Source organism: Rhinoraja longicauda, chromosome 12, assembly GCF_053455715.1.
Source record: "Rhinoraja longicauda isolate Sanriku21f chromosome 12, sRhiLon1.1, whole genome shotgun sequence".
NCBI lineage: Eukaryota > Metazoa > Chordata > Chondrichthyes > Rajiformes > Arhynchobatidae > Rhinoraja > Rhinoraja longicauda.
Window position 1 is genome coordinate 28,696,894 of NC_135964.1, and position 26,849 is coordinate 28,723,742.

Consider the following 26,849-nt stretch of genomic DNA (forward strand, 5'->3'; position numbering starts at 1 on the left):
CCCCCCCCCCATCACCACTTCACACCTACTCACAGCCTGACTCTGTTCTGCAAAGACTGGACCCTTCCCCACCCACTCCTCCCCAATCACCACTTCGCACCCACTCACAGCCTGAATCCAGTCTGCAAGGACTGGGCCCTCCCCAACCACCACCACCCCTCTGCAATCACCACTTCACACCTACTCACAGCCTGACTCCAGTCTGCAAAGACTGGGCCATCGTCCACTACACACCCCCTCCTTGCTGCCCAACATCAGTCTGGCCACTTCTCCATCTCCATCTCCAACAATAGAAATTGCGGAGTTGGAGAGGCTATTCAGGAGAAAAGCCGGAAATCTCCAGGACCGGACAATGTTTCCCCCGCTCCCCTCAAGCTCTGTGCCGAACAACTGGCAGCGGTCTACACAGACATTTTCAACAGTCCCTGCAAACCTGCACTGTTCCTGCCTGCTTCAAGGTTTCCACTATTGTCCCTGTACCCAAAGACAAAGATCACTGGTCTTAATGACTACAGGCCTGTCGCACTGACCTCTGTCGTCATGAAGACCTTTGAAAGAGTTCACTCTGGAGGGCGACTCCGGACTGTCAAAGCTGCCACAGCCAGACATAAAAACAGCTTTTTTTCTGCGAGTAGTAGCTCTACTCAATAACCAAAAGTCTGTAGTCTCTTTTTGCTCTGATTTATTTCACTCACATGTTTAAACCATAATGTTGTATTCTTAATGTTTTAATTGTTTTATGCTTTATTCTTAATTGTTTACTGTATGTTTGTGTTGTTACTTGTGAGCAGAGCACCAAGACACGTTCCTTGTAGGTGTACATACTTGGCCAATAAAGTTATTCATTCATTCATTCATTCATTCATTCATTCATTCAAAGACAGCATAGATTTATCAAAGGAAAACTATGTTCAAATATTTATTCAAATATTTTGAGGTTATAGTTGATAGAATAGATACAACAGAGTCAGTTGGTCTATTTGGACTTTCAGAAAGCCTGAGATAAAGTGAAAAGAAACATAAAAGAATAAAGGAAATAATTAAAGAAAATTAGAGCACACGGTATTGGGGATCTACAATATTGTGGACTGAAGATTAGCTAAAGGACAGAGAGAGTAGAAATCAACAGAATGGGTAGCAGTGGTTAGTAGAGTTCTCACAGAGAACAGAGCTGGGGCCCTAACTGTTCACTGTCGACATAAATGATTAAATTATTCAGGACTAAAACAAGTCAAATTACTTACTACATTATTACGTCAAATAATACAAAGAGTCAAAGCTAGGTGGCAGTGTGGATTCAGAGATGTGGAGACAGTTCAGTGGGATATGAGGTAAGTGAATCGGCAAGAACATAGCGGATGGAATATAATGTGGAAAAATGAAACTCGGGTAGAAGATGTGGAAGTACAGAGGATCTTTTTATTGCTATGGATTGAAAGGTGTGTGCAGAGAGACCCAGCTGTGTATGGTCAATGAAGACTGGAGTCAGGGGGTATGGGGAGAAGGCAGTAACGGGGTACTGATTGTGAATGATCAGCCACGATCACATTGAATGGCGGTGCTGGCTCAAAGGGCCGAATGGCCTACTCCTGCACCTATTGGCTATTGTCTATTGAATCTAGCAACATTAATAGATTCTAGCAGCTTCCCCACAAATGATGTCAGTAAACAGCAAGTAGGTAGGAAGGTGAACAGTGAGATCTGAGGGGAACCTTCTTCACCCAGAGAGTGGTAAGTGCTGGAACACATTGCCAGAGAGAGTAAATGGATGTCAGTAAAAACAGAACCCATTCATTATCCGGGGATGGCCTGTAGGTTTCTAATTACTTAAATACTCTGACAAATAATTTAAAACATTTAAATAATGCTTAAATGAATATTTTGAAGTCTAGTTAATAAATATTATTTATTGTGTTTAAATGGCCTGTCCCACTTTAGGCGATTTTAAGGCGACTGCCGTCGACTAGGCTATTGCCGACAGTTCGCTGGGTGTCGCGGGCATGATCGTGAGGAGTCTTCCAAGAATCGTAGTGGATCTCAGAGTGTCGCTGAGAAATCATCCGGAGTGAACTTTCTCGGTGACAGCTGGTATCGTTGCTTATTGCGGGCGCTGTCGCCTGCTGTCCCCAGGTTTCCTAGGTTCTCTTAGACGCATTTAGAAGCACATTATATTAAAATAAGTAAAGTCATTTCAAAATACCATAAAATGCTTGTGTTTAACCAATTTATTTACCGTCAGGACATTTGACAGGTAGATTGGAGGCGAGAGTTTGACGGTCAGATAAGCGTGGGAATTTTGCGATGTTTATGGCCATCAGCCATTACATTTAAAGTGGGTTCCCAACCCAGATATGCAACCCAGAAACCAGATATGCATCTCCCGTACATTTTCAAAGAATGCCCACACACTTTTCACAAAAATCCACTTAACCACTTTTAAAATTTTTTTTTTTAATACAGCTATTAGTAAACTGGAAGTAAATCCGGTTTATGCCTTGTTACAGTGATGCTTGATTTTTAAGTAACCCATACAAGATGTTATACTTCAAAACTCTCAAGTACTTACCGACTTGTCAGTGATTTCAGCGAAAATTAGGACGCCGGAGAATCATTGACAGCGTGGGAATTTCGTGATGTTTCCAAAGACGCTGTAATCTCGACCTGACTTGGCATTGTCATGGTCATTGTCGTCGGGTAAAAGAAAAGTTTGGCGATCTGCTACGACTTTGACAGTCGCCGGCAGTCGCCTTAAAATCGCCTAAAGTGGGACAGGCCCTTAAAGCTATTTCAATAGCTGTCATTTGAAAATTGTGAAAAGCCTTTAGCAGCCAGCAAGCAGGGGGTTATTCCTGGGGTATATCCACGGATGCGCTACATGATGCCTCCTGGATGCTTGGAGTCAACTCTGCCTCGCAGGGCACCTGTCTGCTGGTGGGGTAGGGTTGGTCAGTTTGCTGCTTTAAACTGTGGGGGTGAGTAGGTGGGAGCGTGGAGAGTGAACTGAATCCATGATGAATCATCTCCCGAACATTTAGTGCCATCTTCACTAGTCAGCAAAGGTAGATTAGCAGAGTATTTCATGTCATTTTATTCCCTACGACCACTAAATATCATACTTTCAGCAAAATAAATATAAAATCTGCATTTAGCGTTTCTTCCACGGTTCTTTTCATTTCAGCCCTCTTTTGGTTCCACAGGTTGTTGATGAACCAGCCTGGGTACTGTGCCGACTCGAAGCTAAGGGTTCCATCTTGCTGCTCCTTCATGTAGAAGATGAAACGCCATTTTGGGCTCCCCTCTGGAATCCTCTTCAGAGAATCGGAGGTGCATCCCTGAGATCGAAGGACATCTGCCTGTCAGCCACTGCCAGAAACCAACAGTTCTGATCCATAGCCAGCAAACCTCCATTTACTTCCCCCCACAACTCTGATATATCTTAAATCCATCTTCTCTGTCCTTGCAGACAATGTGCTGTGACGCAGACCCACGAGTTTTCCCTTCTCAGCCAGTGTCCACGTCACACCACTGTGTATGTCTGTAACCCCCTCCAGCATCCTCCTGAAATATCCACCTGGGCCATTCTCATTTGCAAAATTTAGTCTCTCCGTTGGCTGGAGTCTTCGGATTTCAAGACCCTGTATGCTGGAATTCACTGCCCAAATCCCTCTCTGTCTCTGTCTCCATCTGTCTCTCAATCCACTCCATCTATTTCTTTCCATCTCTCCTCTCCAGTTCTACATCTCTCACGCTCTCCATCCCCCTCCTCCCATCTATCTCTCTCTCCATCTCCCTCTCTCATTTCCACAGTTAGGGGTGGCACGGTGGCACAGCAGTAGAGTTGGTGCCTTGCAGCGCTTACAGCACCAGAGACCCTGGTTCGATCCCGAGTACGGGTGATGCCTGTATGGTGTTTGTGAGTTCTCCCCGTGATCAAGTGGGTTTTCTCCGAGATCTTAGGTTTCCTCCCACACTCCAAAGATGTACAGGTTTGTAGGTTAATTGACTCGGTATCAATGTGAATTGGCTCTAGTGTGTGTAGGATAGTGTTAATGTGCGGGGATTGTTGGTTGGCATGGACTCGGTGGGCCGAAGGGCCTGTGGCCATGCTGTATCTCTAAACTAAACTAAAATTAAACTCTCTCTCTTTCCATCGCTCCCTCGTACTTTAACCCAGAAGAGGGGAATCAAGAACCCGGGAACACAGACTTAAGTGAGAGGGGAAAGAATGAAAATGAACCCGAGGAGCAACCTTTTCACACTGGGACAGGTACATAGATGCAAAAGGTTTAGAGGGATACGGGCCACCCACAGGCAGGTGGCACTAGCATAGAGATCTCGATCTCTCTCTCGATCTCGATCTCTCTCTCGATCTCTCTCTCGATCTCGATCTCGATCTCTCTCTCGATCTCGATCTCTCTCTCGATCTCGATCTCTCTCTCGATCTCGATCTCTCTCTCGATCTCTCTCTCTCTCTCGATCTCTCTCTCTCTCTCTCTCTCTCTCTCTCTCTCTTCTTCTTTTCAGAGTTATTCATGAAACCTGCCACTCTGAGTAAGATTTTGATCACCCACCCTAAGCTCTCATCTGCAGTGTAAAAGTATGTTACACTTCCATTGAATGAGTTTAAAAATGCTGCCTTAAAGGTGCACTTTCCTCATGATGCATCAATCTACAAACAGATACAGAAGCGTTGGGAAGCTAATGCAGGAATGACTTACTCAAAAACATCTAAACTTTAAAATGGTCTCAGGAATTCAAAATTACAAGCATGAATAAGAGAAATATATGAACATGTGGATCAGACAAAACCTATATGGATAGTTTCCTGGAAAGGGAACTTAAATACTTGATGTCTAAAAAGCAGATTGTCTGATAATCTGGACAAAGTATCAGAATTAGCAAAATAACAGAACAAATAGTGCTCATTCTTTCCTCTTTTGATATTGTTGGATCTAAATCCTGGAACTTCCTCTGTAACAACCCCCAGGTGTGGACATAGGGAACACATCTGATGTTACTAGTGATAACCACTTCCCTCAAAAAATACTATAATGAGAATGTTCACATTGTTGTATGGATACAAAATGCACTGGAGATGGTGAAGGGGTATTTGCAAATGTTTCAAAACCTGCATTGGAACCTCGTACTCTCACAGTATGGATCTGTACGGGTGTGTCATGGTTACCGGTGTTCAAAATGAAGCAGATGAATAGTGTCTGGGTAATAGTGGTGCAGCTGATAGATTCACTGCTCCACAACTCCACCTACCGGGTACAATCCTGACCTCCGGTACTGTTTGTATGGAGTTTTTATGTTCTCCCTACGATCGTGTGAGTTTCCTTTGGGCGTGCTGGTTTTCTCCACATCCCAAAGATGCGTGGGTCAGTAATTGGCCGCTCTAAGTTACCTGTGGTGTGGAGGGGGGGGGGGGGGGGGGAAGTGGTCGAATTTGGGGTGAGTTAATAGGAATGTGGGGGAAGTAGAATAGGATTAGAGTAGGTGGATGATGATTAGCACAGATTGGTGGGCCAAAGGGCCTGGTTCCAAACAGTGCTATCCTGCGATTATGCTCTGTACATGGCAGGCTATGGATGGTCCTTCTCCTTCCCATTATTTTACATATTGGTTCAGTTTGCGACTGAGCAACTTGGCTGTGAGTTTTCCCACATGAGACTGAGCAAATCACAAATCTAAACCCTTTTCCACGCTCACTTACCTCTATCCTGAGCAGTATGTTAGACTCCTCGCTGTGACACATCAGGAAACAGTTGGTTTTGGAGAATTTCAGCACAACTGGCAGCCCACAATATGGATTGGGTATTTTATTGGATTTATAATAAAAGATGGTCATCTGGGCTGTGAAGGTAATGAAAGTTGGTCACAACCAGAGTGTTGCCACAAGAAAGTTTCATTTCCTCTAGTTTGCTCTCCACATCTTGTTTCAGATCTGAGTGGGTACATTCATTTAACAAAGGAGAAACACACAAACATGTGACTAATAGTAAAATAACCCGCTGGATTTCATCTGTCAAATCCAAGACCCGTGTTCATCAGTATCTATCTGATTTATCTTACATGACCAGACCTGATCCCTGACTTTTACTGTGTGATTTCAGATAAAGAACACTTTCCCCCACTTACACCTCCCTGCGTCCACTCCTTGGTTTAATTCCTTCTCCCATCTCCAGCATTGTTATCACCTCTGTCGCCTGACCCTTTCTGCTCCCCTCCCCTTCTCTCAGCATCTTGAAACAATGGAAGAAATGGGATGAATGGCTGTCCGGTCTCCTGCTAGTTCTGCCATCAGGAAGGCCATGATTGACCTTCCATCTTTTTCCCATCTCCCCATGATATTGAACTCAACCTTGACTACATTTAACAAATGATCGGTGTCCACACCTCTGAAGGTAAGACCATTCTGAAGATTCAGTGCCATCTGTCCACAATTTCGGGCCTTGGACTCCTTCCTCCAAGCCAATGTTGAATTCAATCGAAAGCTCACCTTCGATTGAATGCGATCTAACCATCCAGTCTGGCGGGACCTTGTCAAAGGCCTTGCTAAAGACAACATTCAATGACGGTGGAGTGATTATATTTCCCGGAGGCAGCCATGTTTGACTGCCCACTAATCCTGCTGCAGCTTGTTGAAGGCAAGGTGCATTCAGCCTTGCTGAAGACACACTGCACTGTGGCAGGCATTTGATACAGCAGACACTGCTGCATTTGGAGCTGCCCCGAAGTGACCAACCTGAACCCCTCCAGTGCTGTTTAGATGACATTTATGTACAATGTTCCAAAAGAACATTTACACAGGGAATTCGCTGGGCATGGAAGCCAAGGTCAACTTATGTTTCCAGACCAACACAAACATCACTGTGGCTCGCACATCTAGACATGGAGATCATTGACTGGTGCTCAGGGCTGGATAACAGCCAGGTCAAGTAAACAGCAGGAACATGGTGAAACAAAAAGGCAAAGATAACAAGCATTAGAAGAGGAGGTAAAGTAACAGGACTTTATAGATTGATTTCTCATCAGGCTTACAATGATGTGAGAACGTGCGGAATATATGAGGTAAGGTATGATGGATGATCAGCCATGAACATATTGAATGGCAGTGCTGGCTCGAGGGGGCCGAATGACCTACTCCTGCACCTACGTTCTATGTTTCTATGTATGTTTAGGTCTTGCACATCCAACAGGCCAAGAAACGGCATAGAGTTATAGTTATACACACAGAAACAGAGCCGTCAGCCCGACTCGACCACACCATATTACTAGACCGATTGGAAAACTGGGTTGGACTTTCTGGCACAGTACTAAACTAGTTTGAATCCTACTTAAGGAACAGGGACTACTTTGTGTCTATAGGTAATTACACATTAGAGCAGACAAATATGACATGCGGTGTACCCCAGGGCTCCATTCTGGGGCCTCTTCTGTTTAACATCTACATGCTTCCACTGGCTCAGATTATGGAAAACAACAAAAGAAGTTACCATAATTATGCAGCCAACACACAAATTTACATAACCATGTCACCTGGGGGCTATGGTCCAATACAAACATTGAGTAAGTGCATTGAACAAATCAATGATTGGATGTGCCAAAACTTTCTTCAATTAAACGAAGACAAAACTGAGGTAGTTGTTTTTGGAGCCAAATAGGAACGATTAAAAGTCAGCGATCAGCTTCAAAAGGGAATGTTAAAAACCAAGGACAAAGCCAGAAATGTTGGTGTAGTCATGGACTCGGACCTGAATTTCAACAGCCACATTAAGACAATTACAAAGTCAGCCTACTATCACCTTAAGAATATATCAAGGGTTAAAAGACTTATGGCTCAGCAGGATTTGGTAAAACTTGTCCATGCATTTATCTTCAGTCGACTTGACTACTGTAACGCTGTCTTTATATGTCTCCCTAAAAAATCGATTAGACAGCTGCAGCTGATTCAGAATGCTGCTGCTCGAGTCCTCACTAAGACCAAGAAAGTGGATCACATCACTCCAGTTCTGAGGTCTTTACATTGGCTTCCAGTCTGTCATAGAATTGATTTCAAAATACTTCTGTTGGTTTATAAAGCACTAAATGGTTTAGGGCCAAAATACATTTCTGATCTTCTGCGACATTATGAACCATCCAGACCTCTCTGGTCGTCTGGGACAGGTCTGCTTTCTGTCCCCAGAGTCAGAACCAAACATGGAGAAGCAGTGTTTAGATTTTATGCACCACATATATGGAACAAACTCCCAGAAAACTGCAGGTCCACTGCAACTCTCAGTTCTTTTAAATCGAGGCTGAAGACTTTTCTGTTTGACACTGCCTTTTATTAAATCCAATAATTATTAATTTTTTACACTGCACTGTAACTTTTATTCTTGTATTTTATACCTGTCTTATTCTATTTTTCACTTGTTTTCATTTTTTATTCTCTTTAACCACTGTTTTTAATTGCTTTTAACTGCTCTGTAATGTTTTATGTAAAGCACTTTGAATTGCCTTGTTGCTGAAATGTGCTATATTATTAAACTTGCCTTGCCTCATTTGTTCATGCTGACCAAGATGCCCAACTATGCAAGTCCCATTTACCCCCGTTTGGCACATATCCTTCTAAATCTTGGACATGGACCCACAAAAGCCTTTTAAATTATGTTACTGTGCTCATCTTTTCCACTTCTGGCAGCTCGTTTAAAATAAGCAACGCACTGTGTGAAAAAGCTGCTATTAAATAGCATTCGTATTCAATCGTTCCCTTTGCACCTTCAAGCTCTGCCCTCTAGTTCTCGATTCCTCTACCTTGGGAAAGAGACAATATGAATCTGTGGTGCTGTGGAACTTCCAGAGCTGACCACTGAACTTAGTCAGTGGCTCCCCTCGACCATAAGCTCTGACTCCATCTGCAAGTTTAGAGATGCCACCATTTGGTGGGCTGGATCACAAACAATGATGAGATGGAGTAAACATTGAGAGGCTGAAAGGAGACAAGCTTGCCTCAGGTTAAGTGGCAACAATTTCCAACTAAGATGAAGAATTTAACTACCTGGGAGATGTACTTGAAATCCAATAACATTTGCGGGATGCAGTGATCATGATAGCATATTCATGACACGGGAACATTAGTTTAAATATTGCTACTTACCAGACTCGGAATTCTGTCGACTAAGGACTATTCTTCTGTGGTAGTTCCCAGGTCGCAAGTACTGGTCTCGCTCGTTGTGAATCAAAAACGGACAATCGCTATACATTACTTTCATTATCATCTCACAGCATTCGTTGGGAGATGCCTCTTCTACAGAAGATAAATAGGTTATTGTTAATAGTAGGTCTTGATATATAAGAGGCATTTGAGACTGAGAGTCTGAGAGGTCAATCATGTTTTGGAGGTTCCATATTTAATTAAGAGGACTGTTTCCAGCATTAAAACATACACAATACTGGGGAAAGCAAGAGCCATATTGTTCCCAATGCTTGCTTGGGCTACCTGTCAGCCTTGGGTTACATCCTGAACCATTCAGTACACAGAGTTCCTTTTAATGGCTACAGTCACGGATTTCTACAAGAAAGCTGTAATTCTGTGATAGTTCTTATTATTGAGGCTGGCAAATGAACAGAAAGATAGGACAAAATGCAGCTCAGGAAAGTTTACAAAACTGCCCAAAAACATGCATCAGGTCCAACATTAATTCGCCACCATTGCCTGATTTCATCAAGGAAAACTACCACTTTAGTGAAAGTTGAATCACACCTTGAGAGCTGGAGAAATCTTTACACTGCAGAAATAACAAAGTATAAATTCTGACATTCATTTGGACATCTTTTTAAGATATTTTTAAGGTGGGGATTGATAGATTCTTGATTAGTAAGGGTGTCCGCGGTTATAGGGAGAAGGCAGGAGAATGGAGTTGAGAGGGAAAGATAGATCTACCATGATTAAATGGCAGAGTAGACTTGATGGCCAAATGGCTGAATTCTGCTCCTAAAACCTATGAACTATGGACACCAAAGCACCATTGTAAACATACTTCACTTTTGTGTAACTATAGATCATTGTATTAAAAGTGTTTTATGACACTAATACAAGGTGCATTGCCACTGAAGTTTGAGCAGAGTAAGAATCTGCGTGCAGGCACCACGCCTTGCAGATGAGAAAGCAGTGAACAACCCAGATCCCTGTGGAAATGGAGACGTGACACGTCAGACTGACAGTAATGCACTTAGTTTGGGGTTTATTTCAGTATTTCTCAACGATTAAATATTTTGAAAGTTTTTTTTGACAGTCAGACTTCACTGAATCCTGGAACTAGGAGCCAATGTGCTTTCCAGTTAATCGGATGCAAGGCCAACTGGTACACTATGTAGTGACTAACAGCAACTGTGAGACCACATGACGTCATTTACCAGCCAAGACCATTTCCTCTTAACAGTCAAACTGAAACATTTGTCCAACTTCAACAACAGTTTCCTGTCTGCAAACACATCTTCTGCATTACACTTATCTCATTTAATTGTCCACACATTTTCCATTGTCTAATTGGCCTCCTAGCTTCACTGGGTTGTTATTTTTTAAGGTACGCCACATGTGCATTGCAGCCATGGAACCAAAGTAATTCTTTGTCTTGGTATTGGTTTATTATTGTCACATGTACTGAGATACAGTGAAACATTGCTTGCATGTTATCCAGTCAAATCATACTATGTATTGGTACAATAAAGCCATACACAAGTCCAAAAGGTAGTCCAAAGAGAAAAACACTAGAATGCAGAATATAGTGTTGCAGCATTCCAGCCTTAGAGCTACAGAGGCAGGCAGCAGCGCCAAGGACCTGGATTCCATCCCGTCGGTACGGAGTTTGTACATTCTCCCCATGACCGTGTGAGTTTTCTCTGAGATCTTTGGTTTCCCCCACACTCCAAAGGCGTACAGGTTTGTAGGTTAATTGGTTTGGTATAAGTGTAAATTATCCCTTGCGTGTGTAGGATAGTGTCAATATGTGGGAATTGCCGGTCGGTGCGGTCTTGATGGGCCGAAGGGCCTGTTTCCACGCTGTAATCTCTAAACTAATCTAAAATAAAGCGTTGGGTTGTCAGTTGGCTGCTTTCCCAAGGCAGTGTGAAGTATAGAAGGAGTCGATGGAGGGGAGGCTGGTGTGTGCATTGAACTGTGCTACGCCCTCAACTTTCTGAAATTTCTTGCTGTCTTGGGAAGAGCTGTTGTCAAACCAAGCTGTGATGCATCTCAATAGGATGATTTCTACGATGCATCTGTAGATGTTGGAGAAATGCTGGTTTCCGTAGTCTTCTCAACATTTCTGGAACAGTGAGGTAGAGCTATACAGTTTGGAAACAAGCCCTTTGGCTCATCCCAAATTCCTGGACCTGCTTACCTCTGACCCGTAGATGGCATTGAGGATAGGAGACAAAACATCCTCCGTGATAATTCTGTATGCCGGTGCCCGCAAGGATGCATTTCCAGCCCCTTACTACACTCCCTATACAATCACGGCTGTGCGACCAAATTATGCTCCAACTCCATTTACAGGTTTGCCAGTGAAATCACCATAGTGGGCCAGATGTCAAACAATGACAAATCAGAGTGCAGGAAGGAGAGAGAGACAATGTTAACATAGTGTCAAGATAACAACCTCTCCTTCAATGTCAGCAGGATGGAGGAGCCTGTCATTGACTTCAGGGAATGAGTTAGTGTATGTGCCCCAGTAAACATCAATGGTGATGAAGTGGAGATGTGTGAGAGCTTCAAGTTCCCAGCTGTAAACATCATCAATTATTGGTCCTGGTCCAATCACATTACTACTACTGGCCAAAAAAAGCACACCAATTCCTCTACTTCTTCGGAAGACAAAGGAAGCTTGGCATGTCCAAAGACTCTTACCTATTTCAACAGATGCACCACAGAAAGCATCCAATTGGGATGCATCACAGCTTGGTTTGGCAACAGCTCTGCCAAAGACTGTAAGAGATTGCAGAGAGTTATGGATGTAGCCCAGTCCATCACACAAACCAGCCTCCCCACCATCTACTCCATCTACGCTTCATGCTGCCACAGGGATTCAGCCAGCATAATCAAGGTCCCTGGTTTACACCCTAGTCATTCCCTAACCTCCCCTCTCCTGTTGGGCAGAAGATATGAACGCTTGAAAGCATGTACCACCAAATGCAGGAGCAGCTTCTTTCATACTGTTAGCAGACTACCTAATGGTTCTCTTACCAGTTAAGGGAGGATCGCTGATCTCCCAACCTACCTCACTGCAGCCATTGCACTTTCTCTGTAATTGTTACGCTATAGTGCAATCATACTATGTTATCCATTCTGGTGTGTTTCTCTTTGCAGTGCCTGCTGTACTTGCATATGAATTGATTGTACTCATGTATAGTATGATTTGACTGGTCATTGTATCGGACGTGACAATAAAAGTAAAGAAAAAACAAAATCTTGTCCTTGGCACAGAAGACAGCATTTAATTTTGGATTTTGGCCTATCAGTGGATTGATATAGCATTTTTTCCTGTTCTGAACTGTCCGACCTCTTTTACACTTCTGTGATTCATAGCACACTTGCAACCATCACTGAAGATATCCGTGATTTTATCAGTAGTAAAGCCAGCATCAAACAGCACAATCATTGTCCTGGTCATTCTGCTGGTCATTGTAGAATAGGTTTATAAATTGTCAGGTGATGACCTGAGGGGTATCGTTTTTACACAAAGGGTGGTGGGTGAATGGAATGAGCTGCCAGGGGAAGTAGCTAAGGCAAGTACTATCGCAACTTTTAAGAAATATTTAGACAGGTACATGGATAGGATAGATTTAGAGGGATATATGGGCCAAATGCACGCAGATGGGACTAGTGTGGATGGAGCATGATGGGCGGCATGGGCAAGTTAGGCCAGTTTTCACATTGTATGACTCGATGATAACCATCCCTAGTTATAGACAATAGGCCATTCGGCCCTTCGAGCCAGCACCACCATTCAATGTGATCATGGCTGATCATTCTCAATCAGTACCCCGTTCCTGCCTTCTCCCCATACCCTCTGACTCCGCTATCCTTAGGAACTCTATCTAGCTCTCTCTTGAATGCATTCAGAGAATTGGCCTCCACTCCCTGCTGAGGCAGAGAATTCCACAGATTTACAACTCTCTGACTGAAAAGGTTTTTCCTCATCTCCGTTCTAAATGGCCTACCCCTTATTCTTAAACTGTGGCCCCTGGTTCGGGACTCCCACAACATTGGGAACATGTTTCCTGCCTCTAACGTGTCCAATCCCTTAATAATCTTATATGTTTCGATAAGATCCCCCCCTCATCCTCCTAAATTCCAGTGTATACAAGCCTAGTCGCTCCAGTCTTTCAACATATGACAGTCCCGCCATTCTGGGAATAAACCTAGTAAACCTACGCTGCACACCCTCAATAGCAAGAATATCCTTCCTCAAATTTGGAGACCAAAGCTGCACAGTACTCCAGGTGCGGTCTCACTATGGCCCTGTACAACTGCAGAATGACCTCTTTGCTCCTATACTCAACTCCTCTTGTTATGAAGGCCAACATTCCATTGGCTTTCTTCACTGCCTGCTGTACCTGCATGCTTCCTTTCAGTGACTGATGCACTAGGACACCCAGATCTCGTTGTACGTCCCCTTTTCCTAACTTGACACCATTCAGATAATAATCTGCCTTCCTATTCTTACCACCAAAGTGGATAACCTCACATTTATCCACATTAAACTGCGTCTGCCATGCAGCCGCCCACTCACACAACCTATTCAAGTCACCCTGCAACCTCATAGCATCTTCCTCACAGTTCACACTACCACCCAGCTTTGTATCATCTGCAAATTTGCTAATGGTACTTTTAATCCCTTCGTCCAAGTCATTAATGTATATTGTAAACAGCTGCGGTCCCAGCACCGAGCCTTGCGGTACCCCACTAGTCACTGCCTGCCATTCTGAAAGGGACCCATTTAATATGGGGAATAAGGAAATGGCAGACGAGTTGAACCGGTACTTTGGATCTGTCTTCACTAAGGAAGATACAAAAAATCTCCCAGATGTTCTAGTGGCCAGAGATCCGAGGGTGACGGAGGAACTGAGGGAAATTCACATTAGGCAGGAAATGGTGTTGGGTAGACTGATGGGACTGAAGGCTGATAAATCCCCAGGGCCTGATGGTCTGCATCCCAGGGTACTTAAGGAGGTGGCTTTAGAAATTGAGGATGCATTGGTAATCATTTTCCAATGTTCTATAGATTCAGGATCAGTTCCTACCAATTTTCTATCCATGTCAGTACCCTACCCCCAATACCATGTGCTCTAATTTTGCCCAATAATCTCCTGTGTGGGACCTTGTCGAAGGCTTTCTGAAAGTCGAGGTACACCACATCCACTGGCTCGCACCAGTCAATTTTCCTAGTTACATCCTCAAAAAATTCCAGAAGATTAGTCAAGCACGATTTCCCCTTCGTAAATCCATGCTGACTCGGAACGATCCTGTTACTGCTATCCAAATGCTCCGCAATTTCGTCTTTTATAATTGACTCCAGCATCTTCCCCACCACTGATGTCAGACTAACTGGTCTATAATTTCCCGTTTTTTCTCTCCCTCCTTTCTTAAAAAGTGGGATAGTTTTGACAATACCTTTTGGTGCTGGAGTCACCAGGGTGGCGCAGCTGGAAACTGTCTGCAGTGCTGCCAGTTCCACTGGCATCTGGTAGAAACGCACCATGCTAGAGGAATAATATACTCCTGAAGAGCAGTTATCAGAGAATTATTGAGAAGCAAACTGGTGCCTTAAATTTTCAACTGGGGTGGGTTTGGAGAAACTATAACCAAAAACTCTCTGATAGTATCAGTAACACATTGGCTATAAAGTAGGCTTATCAATGAACGTTCGGTATCTATTATACAGTGTCAGCCTTCTTGCACCTTTACCGGAGCCCTCAAACACAGCTCAGTGGGTCTACCAAATCCAAACTGGGAGTGTTACACACCTCCAGGCAGGCTCTGGTTTTGGATTCAACGGTTAAGACATTTTTCACCCAGTTATGAGTCATTAACACAGTATCAGCTTGACTCTGCCCAGGTATCTGCCTTTCAGAGTAGGAGCATTAGCTGCAACAAAATTACCAACCTTTTAGGTAGTAGACGTCTGATTCGGACTCTGTGCTGACATTCACAGTATTTATTTCACACTCCTTCTCCTTGCACACGGGACACAGTATTCCCGAGGAGCAGTGAGGGCCCCGAGCCCGGACATCGGAAACTGCAAAGTGATTGAGTGCCACCAGCAATACTCGTGCCTCATCCTCGTCACACACCACCCCTCCATTCTCCTCTCCCACGCTGCTGGGCTGTGGGCTGTTTACAGGTGTGGAGGGTGTTTCTGGAGCTGGGCAGGTCCCATCCTTCCCCTTGATGGTAGCGTCATTGTTATGGACTGCACAGCCGTCATTCATCTGCACCATGGCTAAGCTGAAATGGAGCTGGGTCTCTTGCTTGTTGTAGGGCCGGTACACTGGGCCCACATCCTCACCGGGCTCAGCTGGCTCTGTCTTGATGTTGGGACTGTGAAGAGTCTGTACTTGCAGAGACATAAAGCTTGCTGTTAATACATAACGTGCCCTGTTCAGGTTGTCTTGGACACAAGTATGTTGCACATTCTAATTTCAGAACATGTTTCCTGTTCTATGTTATCAACATGGGCAGAAATCCAGAACTCACAAATCTTGCTGAGTTGGCAGTCCACGGAGTTAGAGGCCATCTGAATTTTAACATCTGTTGAAAGTTGACTCTGGAAAGCTTCATATTACATATTCAGCACCCTGTGATCACTGATTTTACCCTGCCTAGTGCCTGTGATCACTGTTTTCACCCTGCCAGCTTTGTGGAATCACTGATTTCTTACTACTGACTGCATGTGATCACTGATTTCACTATAGTGACTTCATATGACTGCTGATTTCACTCTGTCAGCTGCATGGGATCACAGATTTCATCCTGTTATTTGTATGTAATCACTGATTTTATTCTGTCAACTACATGTGATCTTCAACTACATGTGATCATTAATTTTGTGTTTCATGCTAACAACATATGATCATTGATTTCCTCCTGCCGATTGCAAATTATCACTAATTTCAGCCAGCTTTCTGCATAAAATCATAATTTCACCCTGCCAACTGCATGGGATCATGGAATTCATTCTGCTATCTGTATGCAATCACTGATTTTCTGCCTGCTCATTACATATGACTTGATTTCACATTGCTGACCACATGGGATGGTTGATTTCACAATGCTAACCACATGAAACCATGGTTTCACAATACTGACTGCATTGGAACACTGATCTTATGAAAATAAAAAAAACAATGCCAGAGTCTTGAAACTTGAAACAAAAACAGAAAATGTTGGAATAACTCAGCAGCTCTAGTAATATCTGTGGAACGAAATATAGGTTAACATTTCAGGTTGGAAGATCCTTTATTATCATGAATCCATATTAGCTATGTGGGATTATAAATTTCACCTCACTGGTCATATGGGTGCACAGAGTTTGCCCTGTTGATCACTTGGGATCAATGCATCGTCAACAATGTGATCGAAGGGATTGCCCTTCTCCCTCCATAAACATACAAAATTATGATAGGCAGAGAAAGAGTCACAGCATTGAAGAAGCATTTGGACAAGCACTTGAATCACCAAGGCACAGAAGTTATAGACTGAGCTGGTAAATGGGATTAGTATAGTAGGGTACTTAATGGACAGCAAGGCCAATGTGGCCCAATGGCCTGTTTCTGTGCTGCTTTGCTCTATGACATCAAGACTAATCAGTTCTGATGTTCAGCTCATTTTGCCAGGACCTCTGCTCCAGACCTTGGTACAACCTTGCTTCAGGTATGATCAAATACGCTAAAATGCAGCAGTGAGGTGACCGTGTCGGAGCTTGGCAACATGCAGCCTTTGATGTGAACGACATTGAAGAGCCATCATTGGGATCCTGGAGGATATATAACATAGCACAAAACGTAAGGACATTTGTGTTTGGTAGATTATTTCTTTGTTGTAACAATGCTTCTTGGCAATAAATCTTATACCGTTGGAAAGCCTGTTTATTTCCCTTTTAAATGGTGCCACATTTGTAAGGAACATGCATTTGTGGGATGAGCAGCAGAGCTGAGTATATGGGTTGCGCCCATGAAAAATTTGCCAAATCTTCTCTGCCAATGCCAAACAGCTTATTCTGCTGTTGCTATTGACTCTTGTTTTGAGCTTCTGGTACCCCCAGGTGCTGACAATCAGGTGCCTGATGTCAGATGTCTTGTTTCTTCAGACTTCAATCATCCAATCCACCAAACAACACCGAACAAGAGTTAATGGCAGAATAAGCTGTTTGGCATTGGCAGAGAAGATTTGGCAGATTTTTCATGGGCGCAACCCACATACTCAGCTCTGCTGCTCATCCCACAAATGCATGTTCCTTACAAATGTGGCACCATTTAAAAGGGAAATAAACAGGCTTTCCAACGGTATAAGATTTATTGCCAAGAAGCATTGTTACAACAAAGAAATAATCTACCAAACACAAATTTCCTTACTTTTTGTGCTATGTTATACACTCTCCAGTGGTGTGTATTCTTCTTTTGCGTTCTCTCTCTTCCCGTCCCTCTCCTCTCTCTCTCTCTCTCTCCCCTCTCCCCCTTTGTCTCCCTGTTTCTTTCTCATTCTCTCGTGCTATCCGTCTCTCCCCCACCCGTCTCTCCCTCTATATCTCTGATGGTCTCCCACACTCTTTCTCTCTCCCTCTCCCTCTCCTTCTGTCCCACCCTTTGTAACTCACCAGCAGTGTGGATCTCTCTCTCAGTCTCTCGGCCAGGATCTCGGGTGGGAAAGTCAACACATTCTCCCCGTTTACCTGCAGCAACTGGTCACCGCTCCTGAAATATGACCACACGGCAACAGCACATTCAGATTTCAGCACTGACTAATGGTTATTTTTATTTGTCAGGGTGATATATTTAGAGTAGATCTGCACGCAGCAAATGCATTCCAATCTTGCTCTATAAACAGTTTACATGTTTAGTTCCACAGGCACAGAGGGTGTCTGTGAAAGATTACACTGATATAACAGACAGCACCAGAGACGGTGGCAACTTATAGCACCCTGGGTCGTCGCAGGCTCTATGACTCCAACACTGCCACAACAACACTGTACACCATTGTGCTGGACAGCTAGGGGCTAGGAACCTGATGTTAATCCTTGCCCCGCACTTGTGCTCTCCCAGTGATGAATCACCCTCTGGCTCCGGGTGGAGTGGCTGCCTGTGGGGGTCTGGTGTCAGGGGCTGAGGGCACCGTTGCTGAGGAGTGGAGCCAGCCACCATGGCGTGTGCAGTTAACAGACCTGTTCCACGTGTTCATGGCGTGTGAACCAGGAATAAAGTGTATGTTTGGAAGGTTTCCGCAGAACGCTGTCTCGTTGCTTTGGGGGTGAGTGTCACTTGCCATGTCCCCAAGCGCAGGTCACTCGACTGCAAAGTGCCGGTAGTCTCATCCAATTCCATTGTTCATCATTTTTAAATCTCTACTCCAATTGTAAATAGACAATAGACAATAGACAATAGACAATAGGTGCAGGAGTAGGCCATTCAGCCCTTCGAGCCAGCACCGCCATTCAATGCGATCATGGCTGATCACTCTCAATCAGTACCCCGTTCCTGCCTTCTCCCCATACCCCCTCACTCCGCTATCCTTAAGAGCTCTATCCAGCTCTCTCTTGAAAGCATCCAACGAACTGGCCTCCACTGCCTTCTGAGGCAGAGAATTCCACACCTTCACCACCCTCTGACTGAAAAAGTTCTTCCTCATCTCCGTTCTAAATGGCCTACCCTTATTCTTAAACTGTGGCCCCTTGTTCTGGACTCCCCCAACATTGGGAACATGTTATCTGCCTCTAATGTGTCCAATCCCCTAATTATCTTATATGTTTCAATAAGATCCCCCCTCATCCTTCTAAATTCCAGTGTATACAAGCCCAATCGCTCCAGCCTTTCAACATACGACAGTCCCGCCATTCCGGGAATTAACCTAGTGAACCTACGCTGCACGCCCTCCATAGCAAGAATATCCTTCCTCAAATTTGGAGACCAAAACTGCACACAGTACTCCAGGTGCGGTCTCACCAGGGCCCGGTACAACTGTAGAAGGACCTCTTTGCTCCTATACTCAACTCCTCTTGTTACGAAGGCCAACATTCCATTGGCTTTCTTCACTGCCTGCTGTACCTGCATGCTTCCTTTCATTGACTGATGCACTAGGACACCCAGATCTCGTTGAACTCCCCCTCCTCCTAACTTGACACCATTCAGATAATAATCTGCCTTTCTATTCTTACTTCCAAAGTGAATAACCTCACACTTATCTACATTAAACTGCATCTGCCATGTATCCGCCCACTCACACAACCTGTCCAAGTCACCCTGCAGCCTTATTGCATCTTCCTCACAATTCACACTACCCCCCAACTTAGTATCATCTGCAAATTTGCTAATGGTACTTTTAATCCCTTCGTCTAAGTCATTAATGTATATCGTAAATAGCTGGGGTCCCAGCACCGAACCTTGCGGTACCCCACTGGTCACTGCCTGCCATTCCGAAAGGGACCCATTTATCCCCACTCTTTGCTTTCTGTCTGTCAACCAATTTTCTATCCATGTCAGTACCCTACCCCCAATACCATGTGCCCTAATTTTGCCCACTAATCTCCTATGTGGGACCTTGTCGAAGGCTTTCTGAACGTCGAGGTACACCACATCCACTGACTCTCCCTTGTCAATTTTCCTAGTTACATCCTCAAAAAATTCCAGTAGATTTGTCAAGCATGATTTCCCCTTCGTAAATCCATGCTGACTCGGAATGATCCCGTTACTGCTATCCAAATGCTCAGCAATTTCGTCTTTTATAATTGACTCCAGCATCTTCCCCACCACTGACGTCAGACTAACTGGTCTATAATTACCCGTTTTCTCTCTCCCTCCTTTCTTAAAAAGTGGGATAACATTTGCTATCCTCCAATCCACAGGAACTGATCCTGAATCTATAGAACATTGAAAAATGATCTCCAATGCTTCCACTATTTCTAGAGCCACCTCCTTAAGTACTCTGGGATGCAGACCATCAGGCCCTGGGGATTTATCAGCCTTCAGTCCCATCAGTCTACCCAAAACCATTTCCTGCCTAATGTGGATTTCCTTCAGTTCCTCCATCACCCTAGGTTCTCCGGCCCCTAGAACATTTGGGAGATTGTGTGTATCTTCCTCAGTGAAGACAGATCCAAAGTAACGGTTTAACTCGTCTGCCATTTCTTTGTTCCTCATAATAAATTCCCCTGCTTCTGTCTTCAAGGGACCCACATTTGCCTAGACTATTTTTTTCCTCTTCACGTACCTAAAAAAACTTTTGCTATCCTCCTTTATATTATTGGCTAGTTTACCCTCGTACCTCATCTTTTCTCCCCGTATTGCCTTTTTAGTTAACTTTTGTTGCTCTTTAAAAGAGTCCCAATCCTCTGTCTTCCCACTCTTCTTTGCTATGTTATACTTCCTCTCCTTAATTTTTATGCTGTCCCTGACTTCCCTTGTCAGCCACAGGTGTCTCTTACTCCCCTTAGAGTCTTTCCGCCTCTTTGGAATAAATTGATCCTGCAACCTCTGCATTATTCCCAGGAATACCTGCCATTGCTGTTCTACCGTCTTCCCTGCTAGGGCCTCCTTCCAATCAATTTTGGCCAGCTCCTGCCTCATGCCTCTGTAATCCCCTTTGCTATACTGTAAAACCGACACTTCCGATTTTCCCTTCTGCCTTTCCATTTGCAGAGTAAAACTTATCATGTTGTGATCACTGCCTCCTAATGGCTCTTTTATCTCTAGTCCCCTTATCAGATCAGGATCATTACACAACACTAAATCCAGAATTGCCTTCTCCCTGGTAGGCTCCAGTACAAGCTGTTCTAAGAATCCATCTCGAAGGCACTCTACAAACTCTCTTTCCTGGGGTCCATTTCCAACCTGATTTTCCCAGTCTACCTGCATGTTGAAATCTCCCATAACCACCGTAGCATTACATTTTTGACACGCCAATTTTATCTCCTGATTCAACTTGCACCCTATGTCGAGGCTACTGTTTGGGGGCCCAAAGATAACTCCCATTAGGGTCTTTTTACCCTTACAATTTCTCATTTCTATCCATACTGATTCAACATCTCCTGATTCTATGTCACCCCTTGCAAGGGAATGAATATCATTCCTTACCATCAGAGCAACCCCACCCCCTCTGCCCACCTGTCTGTCTTTTCTATACGTTGTGTACCCCTGAATATTCAGTTCCCAGCCCTGGTCCTCTTGTAGCCATGTCTCAGTGATCCCTACAACATCATACTTGCCCATGACTAACTGAGCCTCAAGCTCATCCACTTTATTTTTTATACTACGCGCATTTAAGTACAACACTTTAACTTCTGTATTTACCTCCCCTCTCACATCGTTCACAATTGGCCCTGCCCTTAATTTCTTTTCCCCTCTAGAACTTCTGTTCCCATTCTTCCGAGAGTCTTTTGCAATATCTCCTGTATTCCCTTTTACCTCATCTTCATATTCACAATTTGTTAACCCCTCCCCCCACTACTTAGTTTAAAGCCACAGGTGTCACACTAGCAAACCTGCCTGCCAGAATGTTTGTCCCCCTGCTGTTAAGATGCAACCCGTCCCTTTTGTACAAGTCACCCCTAGCCCAGAAGAGATCCCAGTGGTCCAGAAATCTAAATCCCTGCTCTCTGCACCAGTCCCTCAGCCATAAATTCATACCCTCTATCTCTCTGTTCCTGGCCTCACCAGCACGAGGTACCGGTAGCAGTCCAGAGATGACCACCTTCGACGTCCTACTTCTCAGTGTTTTTCCCAACTCTCTAAACTCCCGCTGTAGCACCTCCTTCCTCTTCCGCCCGACGTCATTCGTGCCCACGTGCACAACGACTTCAGGTTGATCGCCTTCCCTCACTAGGATTTTCTGAAGCCGGTCTGTGATGTGTTGAACCCTGGCACCAGGGAGGCAACAGACCATCCTCAAGTCCCTCCTGCTGCCACAGAATCTTCTGTCCGTCCCTCGGACTATGGAGTCACCGACCACTACGGCTCTTCCAGACTTCGGTCTCCCCTGTCGAGTATCCTTGCCAACAGGTCCGCCACTTGGACTGGAAACGTCTTCTGCCCCGACAGTTCCCAAGAGGGTATACCTATTTGCAATAGGCACAGCCACTGGGGTCTCCTGTAGTCCACGTCCACGTCCACTCTCCCCTGAAACAGTCTCCCACCTTCGCTCGACCTGGACCCTTGGCGTGACAGCCTCACAATAGGTCCTGTCGAGGAAACTCTCGCATTCCCGGATGGCCCTGAGGTCATCCAACTGCCTCTCCAACTCCACCACACGTCCCTTCAGGAGCTGCACCTGGACACAGTTCTTGCAGGTGTAGCTCCCAGAAGCTCCAGCGACGTCCCTGTCTTCCCACTGTCAGAGTTTCCAGTAATGCTATCAATAATCTTTACAACCCAGGAAAAGTATATTCTGTACTCTGGTATTGTCCCCTGTCGTACTTCTGTGGAGCTTGATTGTACTCAAGTATGGCATGATCTGATTTAATTGGATATCACGCAAACAAAAGCATTGCACTGCATCTCGGTACACATGACAATAATAAACCAATACCAATACCAAGCTAGACACAAAAAGCTGGAGTAACTCATCGGGACAGGCAGCATCACTAGAGAGAAGGAATGGGTGACGTTTTGGGTTGAGACCCTTCTTCAGATTGGTTAGGGATAAGGGAAATTAGAAATATAGATGGTGATGTGGGGAGATAAAGAACAAGGAATGAAAGATAAGCAAAAAAGTAACGATGATAAAGGAAACAGACCATTGTAAGCTGTTTGTGGGGTGAAAATGAGAAGCTAGTGCGACTTGGGTGGGGGAGGGATAGACACTTTCGCTCAGCCTGCATGAACCAACCTGATCTCCCGGTTGCTGGACACTTTAGTTCTCCTTCCCATTCCTACACAGACCTTTCTGTCCTCGGTCTCCTCCATTGTAAATGTAAAAATTGTCCCTAGTGTGTGTAGGATAGTGTTAATAGTGTTAGTGTGCGGGGATCGCTGGGCGGCGCGGACTTGGTGGGCCGAAAAGGCCTGTTTCCGCGCTGTATATATGAAATGAAATGAAAAAAAAATGAAATTGTCAGTGAGGCTAAACGCAAATTGGAGGAACAGCATCTCATATTTCGTTTGGGCAGCTTACAGCCCAGTGGTATGAATATTGATTCCTCTCACTTCAGATAGTCCCGGCACCCTCTCTCTCTCTCTATCCCTCCCCCACCCAAGTTGTACTAGCTTCTTATTTTCACCCTACAAACAGCTTACAGTGGCCTGTTTCCTTTATCATCGTTGCTTTTTTGCATATCTTTCATTCATTGTTCTTTATCTCTCCACATCACCGTCTATATCTCTTCTTTCCCTTCTCCCTAACCCGTCTGAGGAAGGGTCTCGACCCGAAACATCACCCATTCCTTCTCTCCAGAGATGCTGCCTGTCCCGCTGAGTTACTCCAGCCTTTTGTGTCTATCTTCGGTTTAAACCAGCACCTGCAGCTCCTTCTTACACACCAATACCAAGCTAGAGGTTAGTGGGGTCAGCGCTCGCTTCTCTCCTCACTTTCAAGAGAAAGCAGAACTCTATTCAATTCAGCGATGTCAGATTTTGTAGTTTAAATTGGAATCTGCTTCCTTTCTCATTGTTTTCAAGTTCCTCTCTGACATTTCCGTATAATTACAGCAGCCTCACCACTTCTGTGGAAAGGATGGACAGATAACGTTTCAGGTCAGGACCCTTCTTCAGAGAGATTAGAGTAGGGGGAGTAAAGCTGGAAAAGAGAGGTGGTGGTGGTGGGCCTTTGCCATTTATTCCACCCACCTGCCAATTAAATGCCCCCAATCTGTACCTACCTATCAATTGGCAGGTGGGTGGAATAAATGGCAAAGGCCAGAGGTGAAAAGGAAGCAAGAGGATGTCAAAATAAGGAGAGGACAGGAGGAGTGAAATGTAATGGGGATTTCCCCAGGAGAATGGGAAATTCAGGGATGGAGATGCGTGTACGAAGGAAGGGAAAGGAGCAGGATGACTGATGAGGGAGCCGGTCTTTTGGTTTGTTAAGTTGAACATTCCTTGTCCCATTCCCCAACTCTGTCTCTGCTACATTGGCAAGTGTATCGGGACCACCTACTCACCTACTACATTGGCAAGTGTATCGGGACCACCTACTCACCTACTACATTGGCAAGTGTATCGGGACCACCTACTGCACCTGCTACATTGGCAAGTGTATCGGGACCACCTACTGCACCTACTACATTGGCAAGTGTATCGGGACCACCTACTGCACCTGCTACATTGGCAAGTGTATCGGGACCACCTACTGCACCTGCTACATTGGCAAGTGTATCGGGACCACCTACTGCACCTGCTACATTGGCAAGTGTATCGGGACCACCTACTGCACCTGCTACATTGGCAAGTGTATCGGGACCACCTACTGCACCTGCTACATTGGCAAGTGTATCGGGACCACCTACTGCACCCATCAAGAAATCCATTACATTTCATTAACTTTACTACTAATTTCCACCCTGCCCTTAAATTCACTTGAACTCCTTCTCCCCTTTGAGGACTCTTTTCTCCCCTTTCTTGAGATCTCCCTGTCTCCATCACAGGGGTCAGACCTCTACGATGAACCCACTGGGATACACAGCCACCATGACTACACCTCCACCAAACCTGCCTCTTGCAAGGATGCTATCCCTTACTCTCAATTTCTGCATCTCTGTCCCATCTGCTCCCAAGAAGAGGATTTCCACTTTAAGAGCTCCAAGATGTCCACTTTCTTCAGTAAGCGTGGTTACCCCCACTGATGTGAATGGACCCCCACCCATGTCTCCTCTGTGACCAGCAGTTCTGCTCTCACGACTCTCCATTCAGACAGAGTTTCCCTGGTCCTTACCTTTCACATCACAGGCCCCCGCATCCAACATGTCTTTCACAGGCATTTCCACTGTTTTTATGGTGATCCCACCACTGGTCAGCATCTTCCCATCCCCACTTTCTATAGAGCATCCCCTCCTCAATGTTTGGTTTACATATATCCCTTTCCACCTAATCTGTCTCCTCCCCAGGTACTTTCCCCAGCAACTCAGGGGATGTAACACTTCCCTGCACCACCCTCTCACTTCCATCCGGGAACCCCAGCAGCCCTTCCAGGTGAGACAGAGGATCATATGCACCTTTTTCCAATCTTGTCCACTGCATTGGTGATATGGCCTCCTTTACATCTGGAGACCAAGCCTAAGCTAGGTGACCGTTTTGTCAAACACTTGCATTCTGTCTGCCAAGGCATGCGGGATCTCGCAGTTGTTAACCATTTTAACTCCCGACCCTATTCCTATGCTGACGTTTCTGTTCTTGGTCTCCTTCATTGTCAGAGCGAGGCCACACACCAATTTTCCTTCACCCTTTCTGACACCCTTTTATCTTCTTTTCACCTCTAACCGTTGTCATTTACTCAACCTATCTACCAGAGATGCTGCCTGTCCCGCTGAGTTACTCCAGCTTTTTGTGTCTATCTTCCATCTATCACTTTCCGGGCTTTGCCCCCTCCCCACACACCCCACCCCCCTCCCCCCTCCCCACACCCCCCCCCCCCTCTCAACACCCCCCCTCCCCACACCCCCCACCCTGCCCCCTCCCCACACCCCCCCTCCCCACACCCCCCCCTCCCCACACCCCCCCCTCCCCACACCCCCCCTCCCCACACCCCCTCCCTGCCCCCTCCTCACACCTGCCCTCTCCTCACACCCCCCACCCTGCCCCCTCCCCACACCCCCCTCCCCACACCCCCTCCCTGCCCCCTCCTCACACCTGCCCCCTCCCCACTCCCCACACCCCCCACCCTGCCCCCTCCCCACACCCCCCACCCTGCCCCCTCCCCACACCCCCCACCCTGCCCCCTCCCCACACCCCCCACCCTGCCCCCTCCTCACACCCCCCCTCCCCACACCCCCCCCCTCCCCACCCCTGCCCCCTTCTCACACACCCCCACAACCCCCCCTCCCCTCCTCTCTCTTCCAACCTCCCGCCTCGAAACGTCGCCTGTCCATCCCCTGCCAAGACACCCCTAACCCGCTGGGTTCCTCCAGCAACTTCGTGTTTTGCTCAGGATCCCAGCATCTGCAGGTTCTTGTGTCTCATTCAGCAGGAAATCCCCGAATGGAGATTTCCAATCAGCGCGCACAACATAAGAGAAGTTTTTTTCCCCATGGGTGATAGATCCAGTTTGACTTGCACTGGCATGCACTGGTGCATGTGGGGCAACACACACCTCTCATGTGTTAAATGCAAATATACAGCGATAGAACAATCATATATTTCTAAATAAATAATGTTATAATTAGAATAATTCCTAAAAAATTCATTTAAAAGAAATTGCACCTTAGCCCTCCCGAAGGCTTACCTGAAAGGAAAGCGTGCTCGTTTGGTCTGCAGGACCTCTCCAATCCTATAGCGATGTTTGCCATCCACCACCTTGTGGTGGATCACAGCTCCTCCTTTAGGGCACTGGGACATCTTTGCTCAGCGAAGGACGATCACTGCCCAGTCGCACCCCGTGATGTTGCCTTGGCTGCGGTACGGACTCGCTCCTGCCACCAGTACTTGGCCACTGCCGTGTCCCTTGA

General features: G+C 45.5%; 1 protein-coding gene across 1 annotated transcript; it reads right to left on the minus strand.

Annotated features, from left to right (window-relative positions):
- Positions 1-2,267: 2,267 nt before the first annotated feature.
- LOC144598543 (uncharacterized) lies at positions 2,268-26,849 on the minus strand. The gene is made up of 6 exons (XM_078408720.1): positions 26,627-26,849; positions 17,862-17,958; positions 15,153-15,597; positions 9,143-9,292; positions 5,717-5,856; positions 2,268-3,332 (listed from the first exon to the last, which is right to left on the minus strand). The coding sequence occupies exons 1-6, from the start codon at positions 26,737-26,739 to the stop codon at positions 3,111-3,113; spliced, it is 1,167 nt and encodes a 388-aa protein (XP_078264846.1). The 5' UTR covers positions 26,740-26,849; the 3' UTR covers positions 2,268-3,110.